Source organism: Eleginops maclovinus, chromosome 17, assembly GCF_036324505.1.
Source record: "Eleginops maclovinus isolate JMC-PN-2008 ecotype Puerto Natales chromosome 17, JC_Emac_rtc_rv5, whole genome shotgun sequence".
Classification (NCBI taxonomy): domain Eukaryota; kingdom Metazoa; phylum Chordata; class Actinopteri; order Perciformes; family Eleginopidae; genus Eleginops; species Eleginops maclovinus.
Window position 1 is genome coordinate 1,317,803 of NC_086365.1, and position 22,579 is coordinate 1,340,381.

Below are 22,579 nucleotides of genomic sequence, written 5' to 3' on the forward strand. Positions count from 1 at the left end.
ATCCTCAGCCTTCGCTCTCCTAGCGTTATTCCCTGGGCCATCCTTCCTAGTCCCCCCCCCTGCTCCGTCCACTGGATTTCCCCGCCTGCTCCTCCCTTTTCCTAACACGGCCACTACTCCCAGACCCAATCCTATTTCTGGCAAATAAACCATTTTCACTCTACTCTACCCTTCGTCTTCGGTGTTTGTAGTGTGGGTTCAACAAGTTGCTCGTTCTGAGCGTAACAGATAGATAGATAGAAGTACTTTATTGATCCCAATTTGGGCGTTGCAGCAGCATAAAAAATAACATTTGTTTCAGGGCTCAGTGGTGCACTGTGAGGGAACTAATAGCTTTCACATAAAACAACACTGAGTAATAGAAACTGAACAAAGAAATGATGTCAATGCAAGGTCTCCCAGCCTGATTTGATCTCCAAACTCAGAGATGAACCTTTACAAATTTAGTGAAGCCATTCAGTCCATTTTTGGAAGGAAAACAGACGTCATCAAGCCGTCAGATAACACGCTGCAGAATGTGACGTCATCTGCAGTGTCCTTTGGCCACATGCCATGATTCATGGTCATACTGTGGGTTCACACTTCAGGTAGCTCCAGTAAAATGAGTTGGCAAATCCTCCTGACAGGAAGTAGAAAGAAAAAGCATCACAGTTATATTCAGCTACTTTACTACAGATGCATTTAAGATATAGATAATGTATGATCAACTTCTAAGTCGAGCCAACAGCCAGCAAAAAAGGATCCAAAAACCGAAGGCCTTATGGGAAAAATGCAGTTCACACTTAAAAGCAGCCAAACAGGAAGACTGTTAAGTCAGCAGGGAGGAGAATCTCAGGTTTTGGACAATGTAGGAGAAACCTCTTCATCCTGCTGTACGCCAGTTTTTGATCCGGGTTTACACAGACTAAAGCAATAGATCCAGAATGACTCACACAGAATTGAAGACATGACTCAGCGACTGTTTTGGTGATTATCTAGCCAATCCTCTGGTGACTCAACATTGTGATCAATAACAAGAGTGAGACACCGCCAAATGAGAAACCCATTTGGATTGCTTTTGAATCCCTCAACCCCATTATTACCCAGCAGTTTCCTTTAGCTCTTCCCTTCTTAATTCTTGAGCGTTATCATATGTTTTGCATACCGGTAGCACCAGTTGTATTTCTGTTGTTCTCAGATGTCATCTTCACATTTTGCATGTCAGCCCACACCCACCCGCCCCGCCCCGCACCGCCCCCGCCCCCCGTGACCCTTCCACATTAATCCAACGGATTGAGCACAAATGACCCAGATTGAGTTTTCTGCTGTAGGGCAGCAGCTTTATGCACACAAAGAACATTTAGGGTAAATACTTCAAGTGATAGAGAGTGTAAAGGAAAATCTAGCTTCCTCTACTCTGACGTCTTCCAGTGCTCACTGAACTCATCATTCTGTCATTATTTGAGTCACTTCACTGTTCTCACTTACACTCCTCTCAGCTCTCACTGAATGTGACACTTCAACTTTATTCACCGAAAAATATACTTTCAGTTCTACCTACCCAACTGCCACTTCAGCTTTCCAATATTTGAGTTACTATGTGTACGTAACCTAACTAAGTACTAGTCACATGTTAACCTTATTATTTTTGGATTACCTCAATATCAAATGCAATAGGCTACTGATAAATACAAGAGAAAATACATTCCAATAACATGTTTTTAATTGAAGTGTATTATGTGAGACACCAGAACACTTGTTTTAGAAAGAAGAAACCAAGATGTGTCCTACTATAGGCTCGGCTACAAGACGGTTTACAATTGCTGTACATTTATTGAAAGCAAACAACGTAGTTTTGTTTTATATATCGGATATCCATTTAGTGCATTTAAATATATATATTCTTTTTTTAAAGGAAAGCTGGAACCACAAATAATATCCAGGCAGTATATAACATTACATTAATATTATACTGGTTTACATAATGTACCAGTAATCTGATGGTATGTAACTGCAAGGGGATACTTTTTTGTATCCTGATGACGTAATCCTGTTAACATTATACACTTTTCTTTGGGTCCTGGAAATGCTGTCTGACATTAAAGCCACGCTGTTCGCTGTGAGTGAAAACACTGCAGCTCTTATCAGATAACTACCAGTGTGTGCACCGTGCAGTGTGTGTGTGTGTGTGTGTGTGTGTGTGTGTGGGGGGGGGGGGGGGGAGCTTTATTCAGTGTGTGATGGGAGAATACCTGAGCCAATCCTCGCAACGCTAGGGCTCAGCCGCTCCAGGAGGCCGGCAGCCCGCCCTATGCAGCCCGCAGAAACACGTCAGACTCAGGCAGCGGCTCGCTCAGGAAATTCAAACCGAGAAGCGTCGGCAACACACACGCATCTTCCTGCTCCAAGGTCACCGAGCCTTCACAGGACATACCACCGTCATTCCCCGCAGGTAAAGTAACATTTCTCCTGTTTATCGCTGCCGGTGAAAGACCAGCCTTGTTGCCGATGTCTGGAGGGATTTACCGCGCGGAGGAGAGCATTGTCGGCATGAATGAGTCTGAGAGAGGCTCCGGCTGAACGGCTTCTGTGGTGCGTTCAGGGGTCTATGTAAGGTTTAAATCCCCCTCTGCGTAGTCAATTTAAATAACATTTCATTTTAAAACTAATTTGACTGCTTGCGCCCAGATTGGCCCGTGTAGGCCCTGTGCATTATACTGGCTTTATCCGGTCCCTGTCCTTCAGCAGCATCATGAGGCTGCAGGGACTCGGCTGCTAACAGAGGGGCTTTCTCAAAGACAGGACAGGGAGTGTGTTATTCTCCCTAGATGGGATGAGGAGTTTGCCACAAGATTACGACATTGTAGCTGGGGGAGCTTTAAATTAAATGACTGGTTTTGCATGGAAAATCCCTCACTACTGTCTGTGTACAGACTGTTGATCAGCAGGCCTGTGATCAGGTGGTCCGACATGAGATTGAAATAAACTCATCAGTTTTTGCAAATCTATGTTTATTCCTATGGAATAACCAGTCAGTTTAAAGCTTATATTTTTACCTCTGTCGCAAAAAGTGAGAATAAGTCTACAGGATGTAAGTGTCTGTTAAATTCTACACTGAACAACATTTTATTGTAACTAATTGACTGTAATTAATTTCACAGGTTAGTTAAAAGCAATACTATTAAGTTTGAATAAGAAATATTAGGTTCAACTTGATATTATTGTTTCAACAAACCTAAGTAAAGTTATGTAACATTTGTTGACATAATACCTTGAATAAAGTCTCTGTTTTTTCAGTGTAAAACAATTTTAAGAAAAGTTATAAAGTCAAAGAAGTCACTCAGTTATATATTCTAAACTGTTTTATTCTCATTGTGTTTAATGACATTTGCAACCCCAGAAATATAAACTCATTTTCATTTGAAACCTAGTAGCGTAAGGCAGAACCCTTGAGTAAAACCCCTATGTTATGTTCTTTATTTTGAGGAAGAAATACTAATTTTCACTTCACTGAATGTGGAACATGCTGTGGTTCCCTGTCTGTTTCTTTTCCGTGCAAGGTGCAGTTACTTCCTGGAGCTGATATTAACCTCATACCTTTACATGGGACTGATATCAATCTTTTTATGTAATTCAACCAAGAAAGTGAAAAGCATTTTACCATCAAAGTGAACATGACCATTTCACTGTCCTTCACATTTTTCTGTTTGAAGCCATCTTTGAGAAGGCTTTTTTGGAACTTGGAAAAACAGTTTGGTGGCCAGTACAAGTTATATTCATAGATGGGTGGGGGGACTTGAAGCTCAGTCTCATAAGTCCTGGTGACCTCTGAGTTTTCCACGTCTCGGCCCCTGATGGAAAGTTAATACTGGTTGCATGTGTCCCTCTTGAAACGGGCCCTGCATGTGCTTTCAGTCTGTAGGTAACTGAAACACGCTTTGGTTTCTATTATCCACACTGTGTGTTTCCTTCAACAGCAGTGGCCTCTCTGGGCATGTGGGAAAGAACAGGAAAAGTGTGTGTGTGTGTGTGTGTGTGTGTGTGTACCTAGGGGATACCTTGGTAGATCAGGTTGCAGGGTCAGGACCTCTTTCCATGAAGTTTGTGCACACATGTGTTCTGTGTGGTAACATGCAGAACATTGTTACCCACATTGTGGATCCCTGGCTGAGATGCATTCAACAGTTCCCTCTGAATCCGACCCTGTGTCTAACAAGTATAACTGAAATTAAGTAAATACAGACTTTCACTTTAATTTTTATATTTTTTATAAATCATTTTACATTGATGTCTCAAAATGAACAGGGTGATTTCTCAGTGTAATAAAAAATGCTTCACAAAAGAGCATCCGTCAACATCAAGGATTCTCGCCAAAGACATGAAAAATAAGGTCTCAAATTCTTCGATATTTACTTGTTTGGTTACCATTTTCCCTTTTTATCTGACAGTAAAGAAGTTAGATAAAAAAGCTAAGTAGCCTAAAAGTATTAGACGGGAGGTAACACAACAGAGAGCTGTTAAAGCTACAGGTTTTCTTAAAATCGTATTAAAATTTGGGGAATAAATGGGCTGGACAGATCAGTGGTTGTTAACTTATTGGTGATATATCGGTTAGTGATGTAAGATAAAAAGTACTGAAACTGAATGTGCAACTGTTAATAGTCCTCCTCAGTATCAATATATGATCTATGAATATCGTTTGAAGTCTATTTTAATGCAAACACTGCAAGTCAAACCCCCTTTAGGGCATTGGGGAGGGGCCCATTGGTAACTGACAGGGTTTTAATCAAGCACTCCAGAGTTCACCTGTCAACCAAACCGTGTGGTTCCATTTAAAGTGTGTTCTTTGGATCCTCTGGAGTTTCTTTAGTGAGCTTTCAGCCATGGCAGAATCTATAAGTAAATCCATTCCTAACCTGTCTCTCATTATATACAGCAGCTTATAACCTGGCTCCAGCTGGATGCATATATAAACTCCACATTCTGAAGATGTTCTATTTGCTAGATTTATGATATTTACAGTATATCCCCGTGTTGGCACTTATCCATGCTTCTGTCTCAGGCTTGAAGGCTGTAGATGTGACAGATATGGATGCCTCTGGCCTCACATGTTCAGAGGTGAGCAGCGGAGGTTCTGGATTGGATGTTGAAGGGGGTGTTGGCGGGCCCACACGGAAAAGTGCAATGAAAGGCCTTCCCAGCATGCTATTGTGTGCACAGAGGTGTAGTGTAAGTGGCAGGTCCGGATGTCAAACAGCCAAGGAGCGTTCTGCAAACTACAGGTCAGAGTGTGTGAGGATTCATCAGACAACCTGCAGGTTATTAATCTAGGTTTAGTCTCAGGAATAATGGGATGCAGGGTGGAGAGCAACAGTTCAGTAGTTGGTGCATTAATGTGTTTTAAATGGGAAGACCCCCTGCCTGGGGGCCTCACTTGTACTTTCACAGAGAGCCATTGTTTCTGTTGTTTGCAGAAAACTCAAGATCAAGGGCGAGTGTGTTTACAGGGTCACCGAGAGAGATTAGAGGCTGATAACAGGAATGAATCGAGCTTCAGTCAACACTCAGGGCTGCTGATCGGGTTAATGATGAACTGTGTCTGAAACAAAGTCAGTATGATACTCGAAGGTTACCTTGGAGCTAATCTTGCGTTGCCATAACTTAAAGTCTCATGACACCGTGTGTGTGTGTGGTGGGGGGGGTCAGGTGTAGTGAGGGTCATGCTGGCATTGTGCTGCTGACTGTAGAGGTCAGGTCTCCTTTTGTAGAGTCTGATACCTGGAACAGTTGATACTAACAGATATAATCCCAAAATGTGTAAGAACGTTTATATTTGATAATTACCATTCTTTTATTAATCATCAAACATGTATATGTAGTCTGTATAGATTATTTTTCATTTTCGTTTGGCAGTTATGGTTCGTGAAGTTTTGGACTAAAAGTTCCTTCCACCACTTTCTCTTTTCTTTTTTTTCTACTGATAAGGCAAATGATGACTCTTGCTAAGATTGCACAAAATCTAGTGCTACTGCCACAGGGCTTTGCTACATGCTAACTGCTGCACAATGCAGTGTTTTAAATGGTAACCCGTGTATAATGAGTTTTATCGTATTGCCAGATTCTTGCTAACATACCGCTCTAAGAAGTATGTTAACTACAAATATCTCTTGTCCCCATGACGCTGATTCAGTCATTCTACCAACCTGTTTTACCTTCTGTTGTCCTTCATTACAGTTCACTCCTACAGAGCCTTTCAAAAGCCCACATTAGAAACACTATGAACTCATTGGCTGACATTTGACTCTTATGCCCCTTTTCTGCCAAACCGGTTCCAGGGCCGGTTCCGGGCTAGAGCCTGATTAAGCTCTGGTTCTTCCTGTTTCCAACCAAGCTCTAAGCACCAAAACCCGGTTCTTAGGTGGCCCCACTCAGCTGCCCAGCAAGAACCAAGAACCAATACATCACGCTTACATCTGAGGTGGGGGCGGGATTAACCTGATCTACGTATATTTACCCTCTTTCTCTCGCGTAATCGTCGTTGAAGTCGTAGATGAACAATTGAACCTCGCTGTGGACTCTTTTGAAGAAGTGGTCCTTGTCTTCCCAGGTGGGCTCGACAAAGCACGAGCAACATGAGCAGCACTTCAGTACAATCCGCCATTGTTGTTGTTGTTGATGTGAGGGATTTTTGCGCTGTGTGGAAGCCACATAAAGAGAAGCCACATAAAGAGAAGCCACATAAACGGTTACTTCATGACGCAAACGATTACGCAATGAAGCAGCTCCACTCGAGTTTCATTTGGGCTCTGAGCGGTGGAAACACAAGGGGTGCTACAGGCTAGAACCAGAAAAGCACCAAAAAGGATCTTGATTTGGAACCAGTTCAGTGGAAAAGGGGCATTTGTGAATAAGTCCAGTTAGCACCTAAGAAGTCGGAAGAAAGCTTTAATAAGTGGAAAAAGGGGAAGATAAGAATTGTTCTTCCTTTTTTCTACTTTTACAATCTCCTTACTTTGTGCTTCTGAGGCTACAAAAAGCCTAACTGTATTGACTTCTGTGTAGAAGTCCCAAGTTCTCTTAAAACAACGGTATTTATCTTCCCGACCTCATGATTGTATTATTGACCTTCATATAACATCACCATTATCGTTCAAAAGAAAATGAAATGGTGGTGTTTTAAAATGATAGTTTCGCATAAAGAGATATTTACACCTAAGCTGCATTCGTACATATTCTTTACATAACAGTGACTTAAATGTCCCCTATTATGCAAAATGCGCTTTTTACTGTCTTTTATACATAAATATGTGTCCCCGGTGTGTAAGGAGACTCACAAAGTGTCAGAAAATACAACCCTCTCTCTTTTCCTCCTTACCCACATATCTAAAAACAGGTGTACAAACGAGCTGATCCAGATTTGCTGCGGACTTGACATCATATCGGAAATGTGGGCTGGCTTTACATTGAACTCCTGGCAACGTCCCCCCCACATCCCAACCTATCGTCTCCCATATACAGTGGGCGAACTGAATCCACTCTGTTTTGGAAGTATTATGGTCTGTGTTTACATTAGCAAGCATCGCTAACACTCAGAGCTAACGCTGTACTGCAGAGACTGTGTGTAATATAAAGGTCCTCTCCTTGAGGTAAACCGAGAGGGAGAAACGTTTGAGCTCCAGACTGTTTCAGAGATAATGCTGGATGTGGTTTGGAACGTAATATGGCGTTTAATCACGGCAGCGTTTAGCTGAGTTTCTGTCGGTAGAAAACTCTCTTCAGAAGAGAGATCATGACGCTTCAAAGGGGCGTGGCCAGCAGCGGCTCCAAAGGGGCATGACCAGCAGCAGCTCCGAAGGGGCGTGGCCATCAGCAACTCCAAAGGGGTGTGGTCAGCAGCAGCTAGTTCATTTAAAGCTACAGTCACAGAATCTGCACTTCAGGAACAGGGCTGAAATAGAGGAGGATGAGGCATGCTACAATAGGTTTGGTATTTTGTGCAACACACTTCACAGACATGTTTTGTATAGATACAATACAATATATTCTTCAAACATAGTATAATAGGAGACCTTTAAATGTCTATATGTAAAGGAGCTGTATGAATGAACACACAGAGAAGCTGCCAGTCTCTCTGGAGCAGTCTTTCAGCATATTGTTTTGAGGCACACAACCTGTCCAGCAGTGGCTCAGTCAGTAGGGGCTTGGACTGGGAATCGTAGGGTCGCCGGTTCAAGTCCCCGAACAGACTTGAAATATGGAAAGTGGACTGCTACTTGGAGAGGTCCCAGTTCACCTCCTAGGCCCTGCTGTGGTGCCCTTGAGCAAGGCACCGGACACCTCCAATCCCCCCTCCCCATTGCTCCCCGGGCGCTGCACGATAGCTGCCCACTGCTCCTAGTACTAGGATGGGTTAAATGCAGAGGACTAATTTCACTGTGTGTGCTCTGCTGTGTGCATGCATGTGACAAAATAAAGAGGGGTTTCTGTTTTCTGTTCAGCCTCATAGCCCTCTATAGTTATGTTTACAGACAGCTTTTTTCAATAAAAACCTAAGTCAAGCGAGATCATGAATTTCTGAAATAACAACAGAAAAAGTTAGTGAGCATAGCGTAGTCTTTAGCATCTGTACAGTGCTAGCCCTCCTGGGTGTTGTTCTGATTTGTGTTGTCCTTTTTAAAGGTTACTAGTCGCTCCACGGCTCCATTGTGGCTTCCACATTTCTCCAGATCTTGATTTGTGGTTTAAGAATCGGGTCCCTGCAGTGACTTAACATTTGTTTTTAGCCTGATCTGCGGTTGCCTCTGGCCCTAATCTTGAGGGCCACACCCGTACAGGTCTCCCTTACTGAAACTCACCTGAAATACAACACTGAGTTAAACCTGAGATGCTGCGTCTGTCCAAGCAACAAAGAATGTAGTCTTTTAGGCTCTCTGCCAGTGTTCTAAGTGGTGTCCTCGGAGACGGACACACACACTGAGACAATGTGGTCCTGTAACCCAGCCTGATGAGCCTTAACCTCTTGGATGACTTGATAATAGAAACACTATTTTAGTTTCTGACTCCCGCCTCCTCCTTACTGCTCACTTACTCACATCTGTGGTTTTTAATGGGGCCACCTCTGTGTGTGTGTGTGTGTGTGTGTGTGTGTGTGTGTGTGTGTGTGTGTGTGTGTGTGTGTGTGTGTGTGTGTGTGTGTGTGTGTGTGTGTGTGTGTGTGTGTGTGTGTGTGTGTGTGTGTGTGTGTGTGTGTGTGTGTGTGTGTGTGTGTGTGTGTGTGTGTGTGTGTGTGTGTGTGTGTGTGTGTGTGTGTGTGTGTGTGTGTGTGTGTGTGTGTGTGTGTGTGCGTGCATGGTTAATACCTGCTGATTGTCTCCAGCCTCTTCAATGGGAGGATTTGTGTTGTTCTCCATTCAGTTGATTTACGGACATTAATTTTTATACCTGTTGCTTGTGGCGATTTCTTTCCCTTTAGTATCTCATTATTTACATAAAATGACTTATATTTTTAAGTCATGCTTGCGTTGTGGCTCTAGAGATGCTAATTCTGTTCTGTCTTTCCACAACTTTGGTACTTTTTCTACTGAAATATCCCATGATTTGAATACATTTCCTACAAATATGCATGGTCACCAGAGGATAAAGTCCGCTGGTTAGGTCCAGCGTTCAGGCTTTAGTATCATCCCCTGGTCTTGTTGCAGATTGCAATCATTTGAATTCCTCTCAGCTCACCTCACCCTTCCCATCTGGTCAGAGAACCTACGGTGGCCTTCAGAAAACGTGGAAGGCCTTCTCTGGGTTAGGCTTAGGCCTGATGTACAAACATGATGGAGGACTTTGTGAAGAGAACATGCTTCCTTTATAGATATGAAGCCTCTTTATGATAAAGACACATCCATTCTTGGTGATCTCTTATAATTTCATCCAGCGCAATGATCAGGTCAAAATCTCAATGTCAGTACTTTGGTTTATCACCAAATACTTCCTGAAACCATCTTCATCATGACTTTATGTTGAATGCTCATTAGCAAATGTTAGCAGGCTAACCCGCTTGTATAAGCAATTGATTAGGGTAAATATCATACCTGCTAAACATCAGCATGTTAGCATGCTAATGGTAGCCTTTAGATCAGAGCACCACATTCCTCACAGAGCCGTTGAATGTAGACTCTCGGGCTGAGGTTGAAAAAGTATTTTTACTGCGGAGGGATCCTAACTGAGTGAAAGGATCTTAAAGTAAGTGGCGGCTAGCCACGTGTGTGTGTGTGTGTGTGTGTGTGTGTGTGTCCATGGTTAATACCTGCTGACACCAATGTCATGAATCCACCTCTCTCTTTGACCCCCTGCCATTTCCATTCAGCTCAAGGAAAGTTGTTCTTCTATTTAACCACAGTGGTAAACAAGAGGCATTTGAGAGGCCTTTTACGGTTATCTATCTCAGACTCTTCTGATATATCCGTTATGCTTTTATTCTATTCAAATAGTCATACAGATTTCGTACTATCTGATGCTTCAAAAAGTGTAGCCTCAAGTCTATTGTCTTAACATTTGTTATGTAGCTGCAGAGATTACGCATGGGGCGCTCCGTGCTGTGCCTGAAGGCATTGTAGACACTGACAAAGTACTGAAGGAGCTGCTCTGCTGATGTGAGGCTCTTTCTACACCGGTGATGTAAACAAGACAGAAGAATTAGAGTCATGGCTTCATTATGGTTATCAATTAAATGACGCACCAATGTGATGTGATGCTGAGCTCTGTCCGGTGGGCGTGGTCAGAAGACTGGCTCCCCACAGAACAAACTGCAGGCACACGCATTACGTGTCATTTGGCTGATGCTTCATTCAATACCGTAGACACGCCTCCTGGAGACACTTGAGGTTAAGTATTTTGCATAAGGGCACTTCCACATGACTGCCAGCACTGCCTCTGATTGGTACACTTGACTTGGGACTCACCTGTGTGGGTTTTTTTCTTTTGATTGATGGATTTTTCTATTTAACCACCCAAAAATATCAAAAACAGAACAAAATATCAACTGGAAATATCCCACTCCAAACCATCAACATGAGCGTCAAACTCATTTTAGTTCAGGGGCCACATACAGCCAAATTGGATCTCAAGTGAGCCGGAGCAGTAAAATCACAGCATCATGACCTATGAATAACGACAACCCATAATTGTTCCCTTTGTTTAAGGGCAAAGAATTTAATTCTTCAAGTGTTCACAATTGATGAACTATCTTTTTACTAAACATTATGAACAACCTGACATTTCTTAAGAAATAAAAGTGCAATATTCTGCCTCAGTTTACCATTTACATGTGTGCATTATAACGTACAGATCGCAGTGTGTCTACAAAGGCACAAACATTTAGTCCCTGGTATCTGGAAATGAAAAATATAGTATTTTACTTTCTGATCAAAACAACTTGTCAATATCTAGAGATTATTTGACATTATTTCCACATCTGTGCAGTAATCCTGACACTCCACCACACAAAATAAAGAGGGAACTATTGAGGAAGAAGGTGCAGTTATCCCTTGCCTTGTAAATGTATACATACAAAATACAAAAAAGTTGTGAAAATTGTAGATTATGTCTTCTCTGTCATCACAAGGGCCTTGTTGGACCAGTTTTTGCCCGAGGGCCATATGTTTGCACCCTTCATTACACCACATTAAACATTGTAATTGAACGACAGAGGAAGAAAAAAGAAGATAAGTATATACAGTATATAGAAGTACCAACATTGAGAAGTCTGAAACTGGGTTTGGTCCTGGAGAAGTTGTTGTCTGAAAAGTATTCAGATCATTTACACAAGGGAAATGACTAATACAAGAACTCTGTTACATGTGAAGTCCTGCATTTTAAATTGTACTTAAGTAAACGTAAGTATAATTTGCTAAATGTACGTAGAATATTTAACTTCAGTACCAGCAATATATCAAAATTAATTAAAAACAAACGCAAATGTATTAATAATAAATGAAAAAATCAATTCAATGTTTTATTAATTTGAATGAATTGTCTCTCAATCTGCTAATTGATTACTATACTAAGCAGTTCTTGTAATGAGTTAAATTTATAAAACGTGTAAACTCTAGAAGTATAAAGGTGCAGAAAGAGAAAATACTGATGAAGTTTGTACTTGGTTACATTCCAGCACTGACGGTATGTGACTGCATTTTTCAGACTCAAGCATAAGGCTTCTTGAGTCTCACCTGTGTTTTATGCACCCTTCAAAACCTGCAGCCTGTCAGCCCCTCCCTTGTCACCCCCCCGTCAGCCACTCTTTAATCAGCAGTCAGGTGAATGACACAGCGGAGACGGCACATGACAGTAATCTGTCTCCTAAAGCAAAGAGGAGGTGTTGACATTGCGGTGACTTTGCTTTGTTTGACTCCTTATGGTTGATCATAAACTTCTCGTCTCAAAGCGTGTCCCCTCCCCTCAGCTGCTCTTTTGACACTCCCGAGCTTTATGTATTCCAGCCCATCAACTAAACCTGCTTATGAATTCGGATGTTTGTCTGTGTATTGTCGTCACTTTCAATCAGAGGCAGGATCTAGAGCCGCTTATCTGGTTAGCGCGGATTAGACCTCTCTAACTTTGATTAAAGGGGCAATACAACATATCTACACACCGGAGTATCTCTCCAGGCGGCTTTCAGCACAAGTTACAGATAGTTTTTAATGTATTATTATGAAATAAACACTCCAAATAAGATGTGTAAGAGAAAATCGATTTATATCTTGAATCAGATTTTTTGTCAACAAATCTGGGATTTGTTTAGGCCATATTGCCCAGCCCTATGACTAATGCCTTATACTTATGAATTACTTACTTACATTGCAGCTGTTTACTGACCAAAGATGCTTTTTGTTTCGTGCTACATTAGCATAGATCAGGAATTCTGATGTGTTGTTGCAAATTGAAAGTAAACTTCTTAAAGGAATGCTTACTCAAGCACTTCCAATTTTATAATGTCCAAGGACAATCATCTTTTTTTAACTTTTAGACCAGGGGTGTCCAAACTTTTTTCACTGAGGGCCATATACAGAAAAACACTGGAAGGGCTTGGCCCCTCACTAGAGATGAGGTATATTGTATATATATAAGTTAAGTTAGAAGTTAGAAAAATCAATCAAATGTAGGTAAATGATGCTTGATACTTGAATATGGTAAAAGAAACAACCAGCCTACATCCCAGCTCTCCACAGGGTTTGATTAATTTTGTTGGACGCCTTAAACAGGAGCCTCAGTTTGCTTATGATAAGGGGAAATATGAAGCTGGTTATTCAAATACGTTATTGGGCTTTTTTTTATCAACTAAGATTTGTTTACCATTTTTTCAACTTTAATTGACTGAATTTATTTGAAAATTGGGTTTATTATTAAGACATGAATACTGCTGGGTAATATCTGTTTGCATATATATTTAAGAAGTACAATATAAGACAAGCCCAAGTTTCATGTGTGGGCCGTGTTGCATTATACTTTCAGAATCTTATGAGGGCCGATTCAAAATGGACCACGGGTCGTATTTGTCCCCAGGGCCGTAGTTTGGACATCCCTATTATGGGTCAAGAATTCGGATAAACCGTTCTTACACTGAGTAAAACCTTGACCGATAAATGGAGCAAGATGTGTTGAATCAGTGTGGCGCCACTTTAATAGCATCACTCTTGGTGATTAATAGCAACACGTCTAGCTCTGGTAAGGTCAAATGAGTGCTGCCGCTCAAAGATGATGAACCTGTTCATCTTCCACTGGCGGCTCATTCCTGCGAAACCAAATAGAAAAATCAGCCGAACCTGTGAGATATTCCTGGCTGATTGGAGAGGTGAAGCTAATTAGGTTAGAAAGAGCTCCAACCTGATAGCTGCCCCTCTCTCACCATGACGTGTGTGTGAATGTGTGTGTCAATGTGTTCCTCCATTGTTTATAAAAAGAGTGTGGAGTTAATGGCGGCCCTTAGTCTTCTACATTTATCTTAATTAGGGCATGTTTGCTTTGTACACAGCAGCTCCTGATGACGCTCCACCTTGTTTCCATTACTGTGGGGACAGGTCTGGTTTCTCAGGTAGAGTGAGTGTAAGGCATGTGTGTGTTTGCACTACTCTCCAGGACATAGTCCTCAGGTATGTCCTTGTCCGTCTTGTGTCGTATTACCGCCTGCAGGCGTCACTGACAGAGGGCAGCTCTCTGCTTCCTGTTTAATCCAGGGCTGTCTGTAGGCTGTCAACTTCAGCTGAAGCAGATTTTATATTTTATATAGAAAGATATATATTTTATATACAAACTCATTTTTAACTTCCATGTCCACTGGGGACCTGAAGACCCTTTAAATTTGAAAAGACAGCGAAAATGAAAAGATAAATGATGTAACATACAGTATTATGCTTATAGAGTGATATTAATACAAGAGTACATCCACCTTTTTATTTAAAAAATAAATAAGTAAATGATCTGAACATTGCTGTAATCTGTTTTTTTTATTGGCCAATTAAAAACTAGTTTGACTTTTGGTGAATGCTGCCAATCAAGACTTTGTTGTCACTGTACTGGGAAAAGAACTGAATTGGACTCCAGTCTTTACGGGCTGGGGGGTCCTCTCAACTAGTTTTATGGATGTGATCTCCAATGGTCCATACTCATAGGAACAGACTTCCTGAGGCAGTTATGGATATCAGAGCGTCCAATTCAGTGGACATTTTTAAACGACGGCTAAAGACACATCTTTTTGAATTAGCTTTTTATTAGCGACACCCTCCTTCTTCAAATAGAGTTTATAGTATCTATTATTTACTTTTTAGTGTTCGATTTTATATTATTTGACTAATTTTAAAGTTTTAACTTCTATTATTTAACAGTTTTATCAGCAACGTTTCTTTTTTAAGTCGGTCTTTTAATCTCTAAATGTTTAATCCTCTATTATTTATTATCAATAACACTGTTATTATTTTGTTGTGTATACCGGCTTATTCTATTTATATTTTGTTGTACTGATTTATTTTGCCTTCATTTATTTCTTTGAGACAGATCATTATCTGTTCTATTGCTTTTATTATCATACCTTTTACCTCCTTGTATTTTAACCCATTGAAACAGTATTTTATCTTGCTGCATGTGTTCAAAAAAGGTCTTAACCTCTGATCTGAGGTGAATTTCTTCTTGTTGGATTTAATTTGTGATGTGTGCCCTATTGTAAAGCACTTTGAGTTGCACCTACTTTATGAAAAGTGCTCTATAAATAAAGCTTTATTGGTATTATATTGGTCAACAGTATGACAGTGCTGATGGTTGTCCCCTCTCTCCCTTCCTGTCTGCAGTGAATAGTCAGCATTGAGGTGGGCCAGTGATGCCGCCCCCAGCCACGGGTCCCCTCGCTGAGCCCCCACCAGACGGCGGGTGGGGGTGGGCTGTGGTGTTGGCGTCTTTCATCTCCATCGGATTCTCCTACGCCTTCCCCAAAGCCATCACGGTCTACTTCAAAGACATCCAGGTCATCTTCGACTGCTCCTACAGCCAGATCGCCTGGATCTCCTCCATCATGCTCGCCGTCATGTACGCTGCGGGTGAGGCACACGCTGGTTCCACGTTTATGTCGTTTTTACATAATGAATCAGAGTTGATAATATGTATTTTTGAAATAGGTCGGCCTACAAACCATGTTGAACAGGCTCAAAATAAATGTTTGCTTTGGTACAGATTGTCACAAAATCGCTCCATGATCATTTCAATCAAAGAGAGTGATTATACAAAAACTGTATTCCCTCTAATACCGTGAAGCATGTTGCAGCTTCTGAAACGCAATCTAAATACATCCTCTCTTTATTTTCTGACATTTTTCCAGATTCTTGAACCCTAATCATACACCAGTATTTTTGTAGAATTTATATTTTCCATTGCTTGAAGTTTCTTTGGCAGTTGACTAATCTGAGATCTGGTGATGACATTGACATTGTGGACCGTTGAGCCTTCGAACGTTGATAGACTTGTTTCCCCTTCCACCTCAAGCTCTCCTAACTTTAGCCAATGAGCACCAGCCATTCAAACTGTCTGTCCCTATCATAGCATTTAACATTTCAGAGGACTTTTTTAACAAATGCTGCATTTCCACTAAATCAGGGGTGTCCAAACTTTATTCACTGAAAAATATAAGAAGGGCTTGGCCCCTCACTAGAGGTGAGGTATACTGCCTCGTAAGTTAAGTTATAAGTTAGCAAAATCAATCAAATGTAGGTTAATGATGCTTGATAATTGAAAATGCTTTAAGATACAAACAGCGTACATCACAGCTCTCCGTAGGGTTTACTTTATTCTGTTGGCAGCTAATTCCTTAAGACATGAGCCTCAGATTGCTCATAATAAGGGGAAATATGAAGGGTCTTTTTCAAGCTTGTTATGTAAATAAGTTATTGAGCTTTTTTTATTAACTAAGATTTGTTTTTGCAACTTAAATTGAATGAATGATTTGAAAAGTGGGCTCATTAACACATGAATACTGTGTAATATATTTCTAACATAAATATTTAAGAAGTGCAATATAAGACAAGCACAAGCTCCAGTTGTGGGCCATATTTCATTCTACTTTTTGAATTTGCTGAGGGTCAATTTAAAATGGAAAATGGGCCACAGTTGGCCCCGAGCCGTAGTTTGGACACCCCTGCATTAAATGGTACTGCTGGCTCCTTCTTTTTGGGTTTTAAATTAGAAAAAGTCAAAACGTTTTTTTGTTTTTTTTTGGGTACCACCTAGCCCGAGGTTGAGTTTAAACACTGATTGGTCACAGAATATCACCACTAGTGTGACACGGGTAATATTCAGCCATTTTCGGTTGCCTAGCTGCTTTAAAAAGCTCCCACAATTTAACAAAATGGAGAAAACTAGACTAACTAATGGCTAGACTGTTCCGTACATCACGCTGTACAATTTAGAAAATTCTGCATAGTTGTGTTGAAGATGATATCATGGCTGTTTCATGGTAAAATAGAGAAAAGCAGCTGCTACCAAAGGGAAGTTGAGTCAAGTAGAGGCTACCATGCAGTGGAAATACAGGCAAAAGGGAAACCTAGTTTGCTAGCATTAGCACAAATTTACATTTGAAAAGTTGTAGTTAACCGTTAGCAGCTAATCGCCTCAGCACTTGAAAATCATGGTTTTATTATTAATATATAATATAGTACAAGTGTTTTTATAATTACGTTTAATGCTCATGAATGCGGATGATTCATCCATCAAATGACCTGGAGAACACTGAAACAATGAACAATGAGATATGTAATATAATGTAAATATAAAGTGAAAAAATAAGACACCAAGCCGGATTCGAACCCGGGTCCTCTGCTTGGGGACCTAACCCCAATACATGGTCCGTCAGCTCTACAAACTGAGCTAAACGACGGGCCGAGAATTAGTTAATTAAGGTGCCGGGTTGTCCGGGGGGAGGGTGCGCATGAAAAAGCCCGCAATTTTTGTTTTTTCCAATTCATGACACGGTTTTTTTAAATTATTCTTTTTTAAATTGCGTTCTGCAGAGAAGGGAGGCATATTTCCTCTTTTTAATCTTATGTTTTGTACGGGGGACCCAATTTGTCAAAATCAACCACTGACAGCAGCACAGACTGTTGAATAAGGTTAATCAGTTACTGCTCTGCTGACAACTCTGAAACCTCATTTAATCAAAGTGATAAATCTCCCGGCTGCTTGTTGAACATATATTGGTATCAGCACGTGTCGGCTGATAAGTAACAAGAAACATGACTGCCACACACGCAGAGTTGCTCAGGGCTTTTCATACGTGGCACATGTGAATTTTTAGAAAATCTGTTACGATCATATATTTTCTCGTATTTTCAGGCCTTTTGCTGGCGACTGCTAAGGCCGTACATATCTGTGTCCTTCTCATAACGCAGGGGTGTCAAACTCATTTTAGTTCAGGGGCCACATACAGCCAAATTGGATCTCAAACTAGCCGGAGCAGTAAAATCACAGCATCATGACCTATGAATAACGACAACTCATAATTGTTCCCTTTGTTTAAGGGCAAAGAAGTTCATTCTGCAATGTTTTACTAAACATTATGAACAACCTGACATTTCTTAAGAAAAGTCCAATTTCAGCCATATTCTGCTTCAGTTTATCATTTACATGTGTGCATTATAACGTACAGATCACAGTGTGTCTACAAAGGCACAAAACATTTAGTCCCTGGTATCTGGAAATGAAAAATATAGTATTTTACTTTCTGATCAAAACAACTTGTCAAGATCTAGAGATTATTTTACATTATTTCCACATCTGTGCAGTAATCCTGACACTCCATCAGACCCACTCAAGGAACTATTGAGGAAGAAGGTTCAGTTATCCTGTGCGTTGTAACTGTATAAAATGTATACATAGAAAATACAAAAAAGTTGTGAAAATCGCAGTAACGGTTGTGTGACTGAAAGTTAGTACAAAAAAAATCCCTGAAAATGATTTGGATTAAATGTACATCCGCCGAAATAATGAAGAGAGACCACTTCAGCATTATCAGTTTCCCTGGTTTTATTATTTATAGGTATGTCTTTGAGTTAAAGGATTTTTATTTTTTAATTGTATTTTATAAACTACTGACAACATTGCTCTCTGTTGGAATTCAACAGAAACTGGAATTGCTGCCATACATGTAGAGATAAAGATTTAAGAAACGTGTGGAGTGGTCTCTTCATTTTTTTCCGGAATGTATATTATCGGAATAGCTGACCTCTGACCTCACAGAGAGCACTTAGCTACGTGGAAACGACACTGGGAATAGTGACGGCTGCTCGGCTTCACTCTGTCCCGTTACTAAGCGAGGGCTCTTGTTCCTCATTTATTCATATTGATCACACTCATCGGCTCTTCATTAAACATCTGTTCTCTTGTTCGGCTCTCACGCTGATAAAGCAATCACTGTGTGAGTGTGTGACACTTCCCCACTGCTGTGTGTGTGTGTGTGTGTGTGTGTGTGTGTGTGTGTGTGTGTGTGTGTGTGTGTGTGTGTGTGTGTGTGTGTGTGTGTGTGTGTTTACACAGCACACTCATTACTGGAAGCTGCCTGATAATGAGCAGCAGCAGTAGACGCTCAGGAGTATTAATCTAATCTCTGCAGCTCAGAAAGGACTTTAACGTGTCATTACTGTACAGTGATAACTACCTGCTAACAGTTTATTAACTCTGAATAAAATACTGTCTTGTTTCTATCGTATGAAACTAAAAGCAAAAAAGGTCAAATCTAAGGTGATGCCCGAGTGACTATGCAAATAAATGAAATGTCCTTATGATAATGTGTTACTCAGTGTCAAAGAGGGGACACCTGCTCTTTGTTCTGAGACATTAATAAATGCAGTAAACTCCAACAAAAACGTCTGGTGATAAAACAGGGCTGGGCGTGTCAGCACAGTAGTCCATCACAGCGTTACATCAGCAGCAGGCCAGCGGCGCGCTGCGATGACGTGTTTAAACTGCCGTGTGTGTGTGTGTGTGTGTGTGTGTGTGTGTGTGTGTGTGTGTGTGTGTGTGTGTGTGTGTGTGTGTGTGTGTGTGTGTGTGTGTGTGTGTGTGTGTGTGTGTGTGTGTGTGTGTGTGTGTGTGTGTGTGTGTGTGTCAGTGTCGCTAATCCACAGAGAGAAAGACGTGACCTTGGGCGGGGCCGCGGTGAAACAGTGCACATCCATGTTACATTCACTGTCAGTCAAAAACACAGGTAGATGCCGGCACTGCCACATGTTAGTGGATTTATCAGAGTGTTCTGAAGAGGCCGAGAGCTCCGGACCACTCCACTGATCCATTGTTTAATTGACAGAAAGAATTAGAAAATGACAAACCTTTTGATAGTCTTTGAAGGAAATGGCTTAAATGAAAGAAAATACCTTTTAAACAGTATGAATCTTTAGCTTGTTTTCTGTTTTTATATCATACTATAGCGAATATCTTCAGACTGATGGAACCACACATTTAGGGACATCACCTTGGACCATAAGAAGCAATTATGTAAAGTTAAAAAATAATTCTGATATTTTCAGACCAGATGATTATGGAGACAATAATCATCTGATGAAAAGACTTTTTTTTTTAAGTAACAGAGAGATTGTTCCTGGTAAAAATGTTAAGTAAGCATGCTATAGTCAATGCTAAGCCTTCCCTAAATTATGTGTGGTAATATATTTGTGCTCTACATACAGTATGAACACGCTATAATTATCAATATTCCCTGAATTTACCCTAACCCTAAGGAAAACTTGTCAGAGGAGCTGCATTAAAACTGTCAGAGTAGCAAGGTCAAAGGTTGCTGCTCGTGAAGTTCTGTCACATGCTGTGTGCCTCAGACTGTACTGTATTTACATAGACTACAGTATTCAGTAATCCACAGAAACTCTCTGTGAGGAGGATTTGAGGTTATGCATGTTCACACAACTTCATTTGTCCATCCTAAGTTCACCTAGGCGCCAGGATAAAATGACTGAGGGGGCTATTATTTAATTTTTTTCTTCATAAAATAAATGTATTTAATGTACCCATGCAAAAAGGCTGAACAATTACAAACATACGGTTTCAACATTTAAAACATTTATTAACCAAATCACAAAAAATAAATCACAGAAACCTAGAACAGTACAGTGCTAAATACAGTATTGAAAAATCAACGTCAATGTAAGTGTCAAAGCGGCAGAAAGCAGAATTCCTACAGTTAAGTGGGACAGTGAAGGGCTCTTAGGTACGTGTGTGGGCGATCAAGAAAAGAGAGCAAGCGGCGCATGCCAGTTTACCAGCGTGAATAGAAACAGAACGACACAAGTAAAAGAACAAGTAGATATTTATTATTAGTTATTATTTATTTATTTATTTGTCCTTTTACTTTGTAAGTTAAGTTAACGACAGTTTCAAGAAAAATGAAGGCTGCTTAGATTTGGGGGGAAGTAATAATTTATAGTTATTTAATAATTGTGACATATTTTGTAGTTTTTGATGGATGTACGAGGATCAAGCTGAGGGGCCAAAAAAATCAACTGAAGGGGCAAAGCCCCCTTTTGACCCCTCGTGGCGCCATTCCGCCCTGCGTGAATGATTCAATATGTTTAAGACGATAGTGATGTGTTACTGTTAGCATGGAAGTAATATGGGTGGCAAGTTAGCTATATAATGCTAATAGACTACCTAGGACCTTGTGAGCTCTAAATGTTCAATTCCAATCCATCATTAAACACAATGGAATATATTTTTGAATAATCATTTGAGCAGGAAACTTTGGATTCATTCTTGCTAAGCTGTCCCTAAAAAAGAAAACAAGAGAATGAAAGAAGTTAAAAACATTTATGGCTAATGTTAGAGCTATTAAAGGTAATAATCCTAGGTATTCTATTAGCATTATATAGCTAACTTGCCAGCAAACGCTAGCATTACATGCCACCTAAATTACTTCCATGCTAACAGTAACACATCACTAACGTGTCAAGAATTCATACCTAAAGCATATTGAATCATTCACGCAGAGACACTTATCACTAATTTATGCTAGACGCCATGTTGAAGTTGACCTTTCAATCGCAAAATGCGTATATGAAGCGCTACGTCACGAACGCAAAAAAACATACCCTGGTGGGGGCGCACTCATGTGATTGGCTTAGAATGGAGGAGAAATCTGATTGGCTATAATGGAAAAAATAACAAGTAAGAATCGGGTGACCGTCAGGGGAGTCTCAAAAAACCCACACACGAATGCACAGCGATCCATGCACAGAGCGGTTTGACACGGAAAACAAACATGTGTGGATCACAGTGGGGGCTGGTGGAGTTTTCTCCAGGGGGGGCTATAACTCCAAAATGTATATATATATATATTTAAAAAAAAGCATGCATACATGTACTAAGGTATCAAACGAGTGTATTTACATAAATGAAAACAACAAAAACAACATTATAGATAGCAGTGGCGGGCCGTGCATTTCACACCTAGGCCTTCAGTGATGTCCTACACAGTCCTACCTGAATTATTCCACCTCTTAATGCCATCATTATGACGCCATGGCTCTAGAAACTATACATTTAGACAGAAACGCAGTATAACCGGGCATTGCATCACCTTAACATAGTCAAGTACAACAGAGTTATATTAATATTTCCGAAGCATTTATAATCAATACATCAGCATTTACAGTTAACTTAATTAATCAGATTATCTGACAAACCGCTCCTTGACACCTGTGTCTGTCACATAACGCAGAACAAGTGCCAGCTGTGCTACATTACCCACATCTGACGTCTCGTCCACCATAACAGCGACAAAGGGTGCTTTTTTAATCTTCATTTTGATCTCTCCTCCCATCACTTCAGCAATAGCATAAATCAGGTCGTTTTGTATTTTGCCTGACGTCCCAGTAAACATGTTGTTTGTGTACAGGTGGTAATGCAAATCTGTGTTGTTCTCAGCAAGAAAAGAAAGAAGCTCCACGTAGTTTCCTCTGTTTCTGGACTCGGCGCTTTCATCGTGTCCCCTAAATGAAAGTTCCTGTTTACCCAAAAACAGGACACAATCAATCAGTCTTTCAATATTTCCCTATTTTTGTTCACCCTTTCG

General features: G+C 40.6%; 1 protein-coding gene and 1 long non-coding RNA gene across 3 annotated transcripts in view; one reads left to right on the forward strand and one right to left on the reverse strand.

The window, feature by feature from the left end:
- Positions 1-233: 233 nt before the first annotated feature.
- On the reverse strand, positions 234-2,542 carry LOC134879359 (uncharacterized). Of its 2 annotated transcripts, none has more exons than XR_010167833.1 (2): positions 2,232-2,542; positions 234-619 (listed from the first exon to the last, which is right to left on the reverse strand). It is a non-coding gene; the product is annotated as an uncharacterized LOC134879359 (long non-coding RNA). The 2 variants fall into 2 exon arrangements; XR_010167832.1 differs by lacking the exon at positions 2,232-2,542 and adding an exon at positions 933-1,108.
- The window catches only part of LOC134879358 (monocarboxylate transporter 2-like), a 34,999-nt gene continuing 14,668 nt past the window's right edge, over positions 2,249-22,579 (forward strand). Inside the window, exons 1-2 of the mRNA XM_063905818.1 lie at positions 2,249-2,431; positions 15,309-15,554. Of these exons, the coding sequence (XP_063761888.1) occupies positions 15,338-15,554 (217 nt within the window). The 5' untranslated portion in view covers positions 2,249-2,431; positions 15,309-15,337. The remainder of the gene's footprint in view (positions 2,432-15,308; positions 15,555-22,579) is intronic.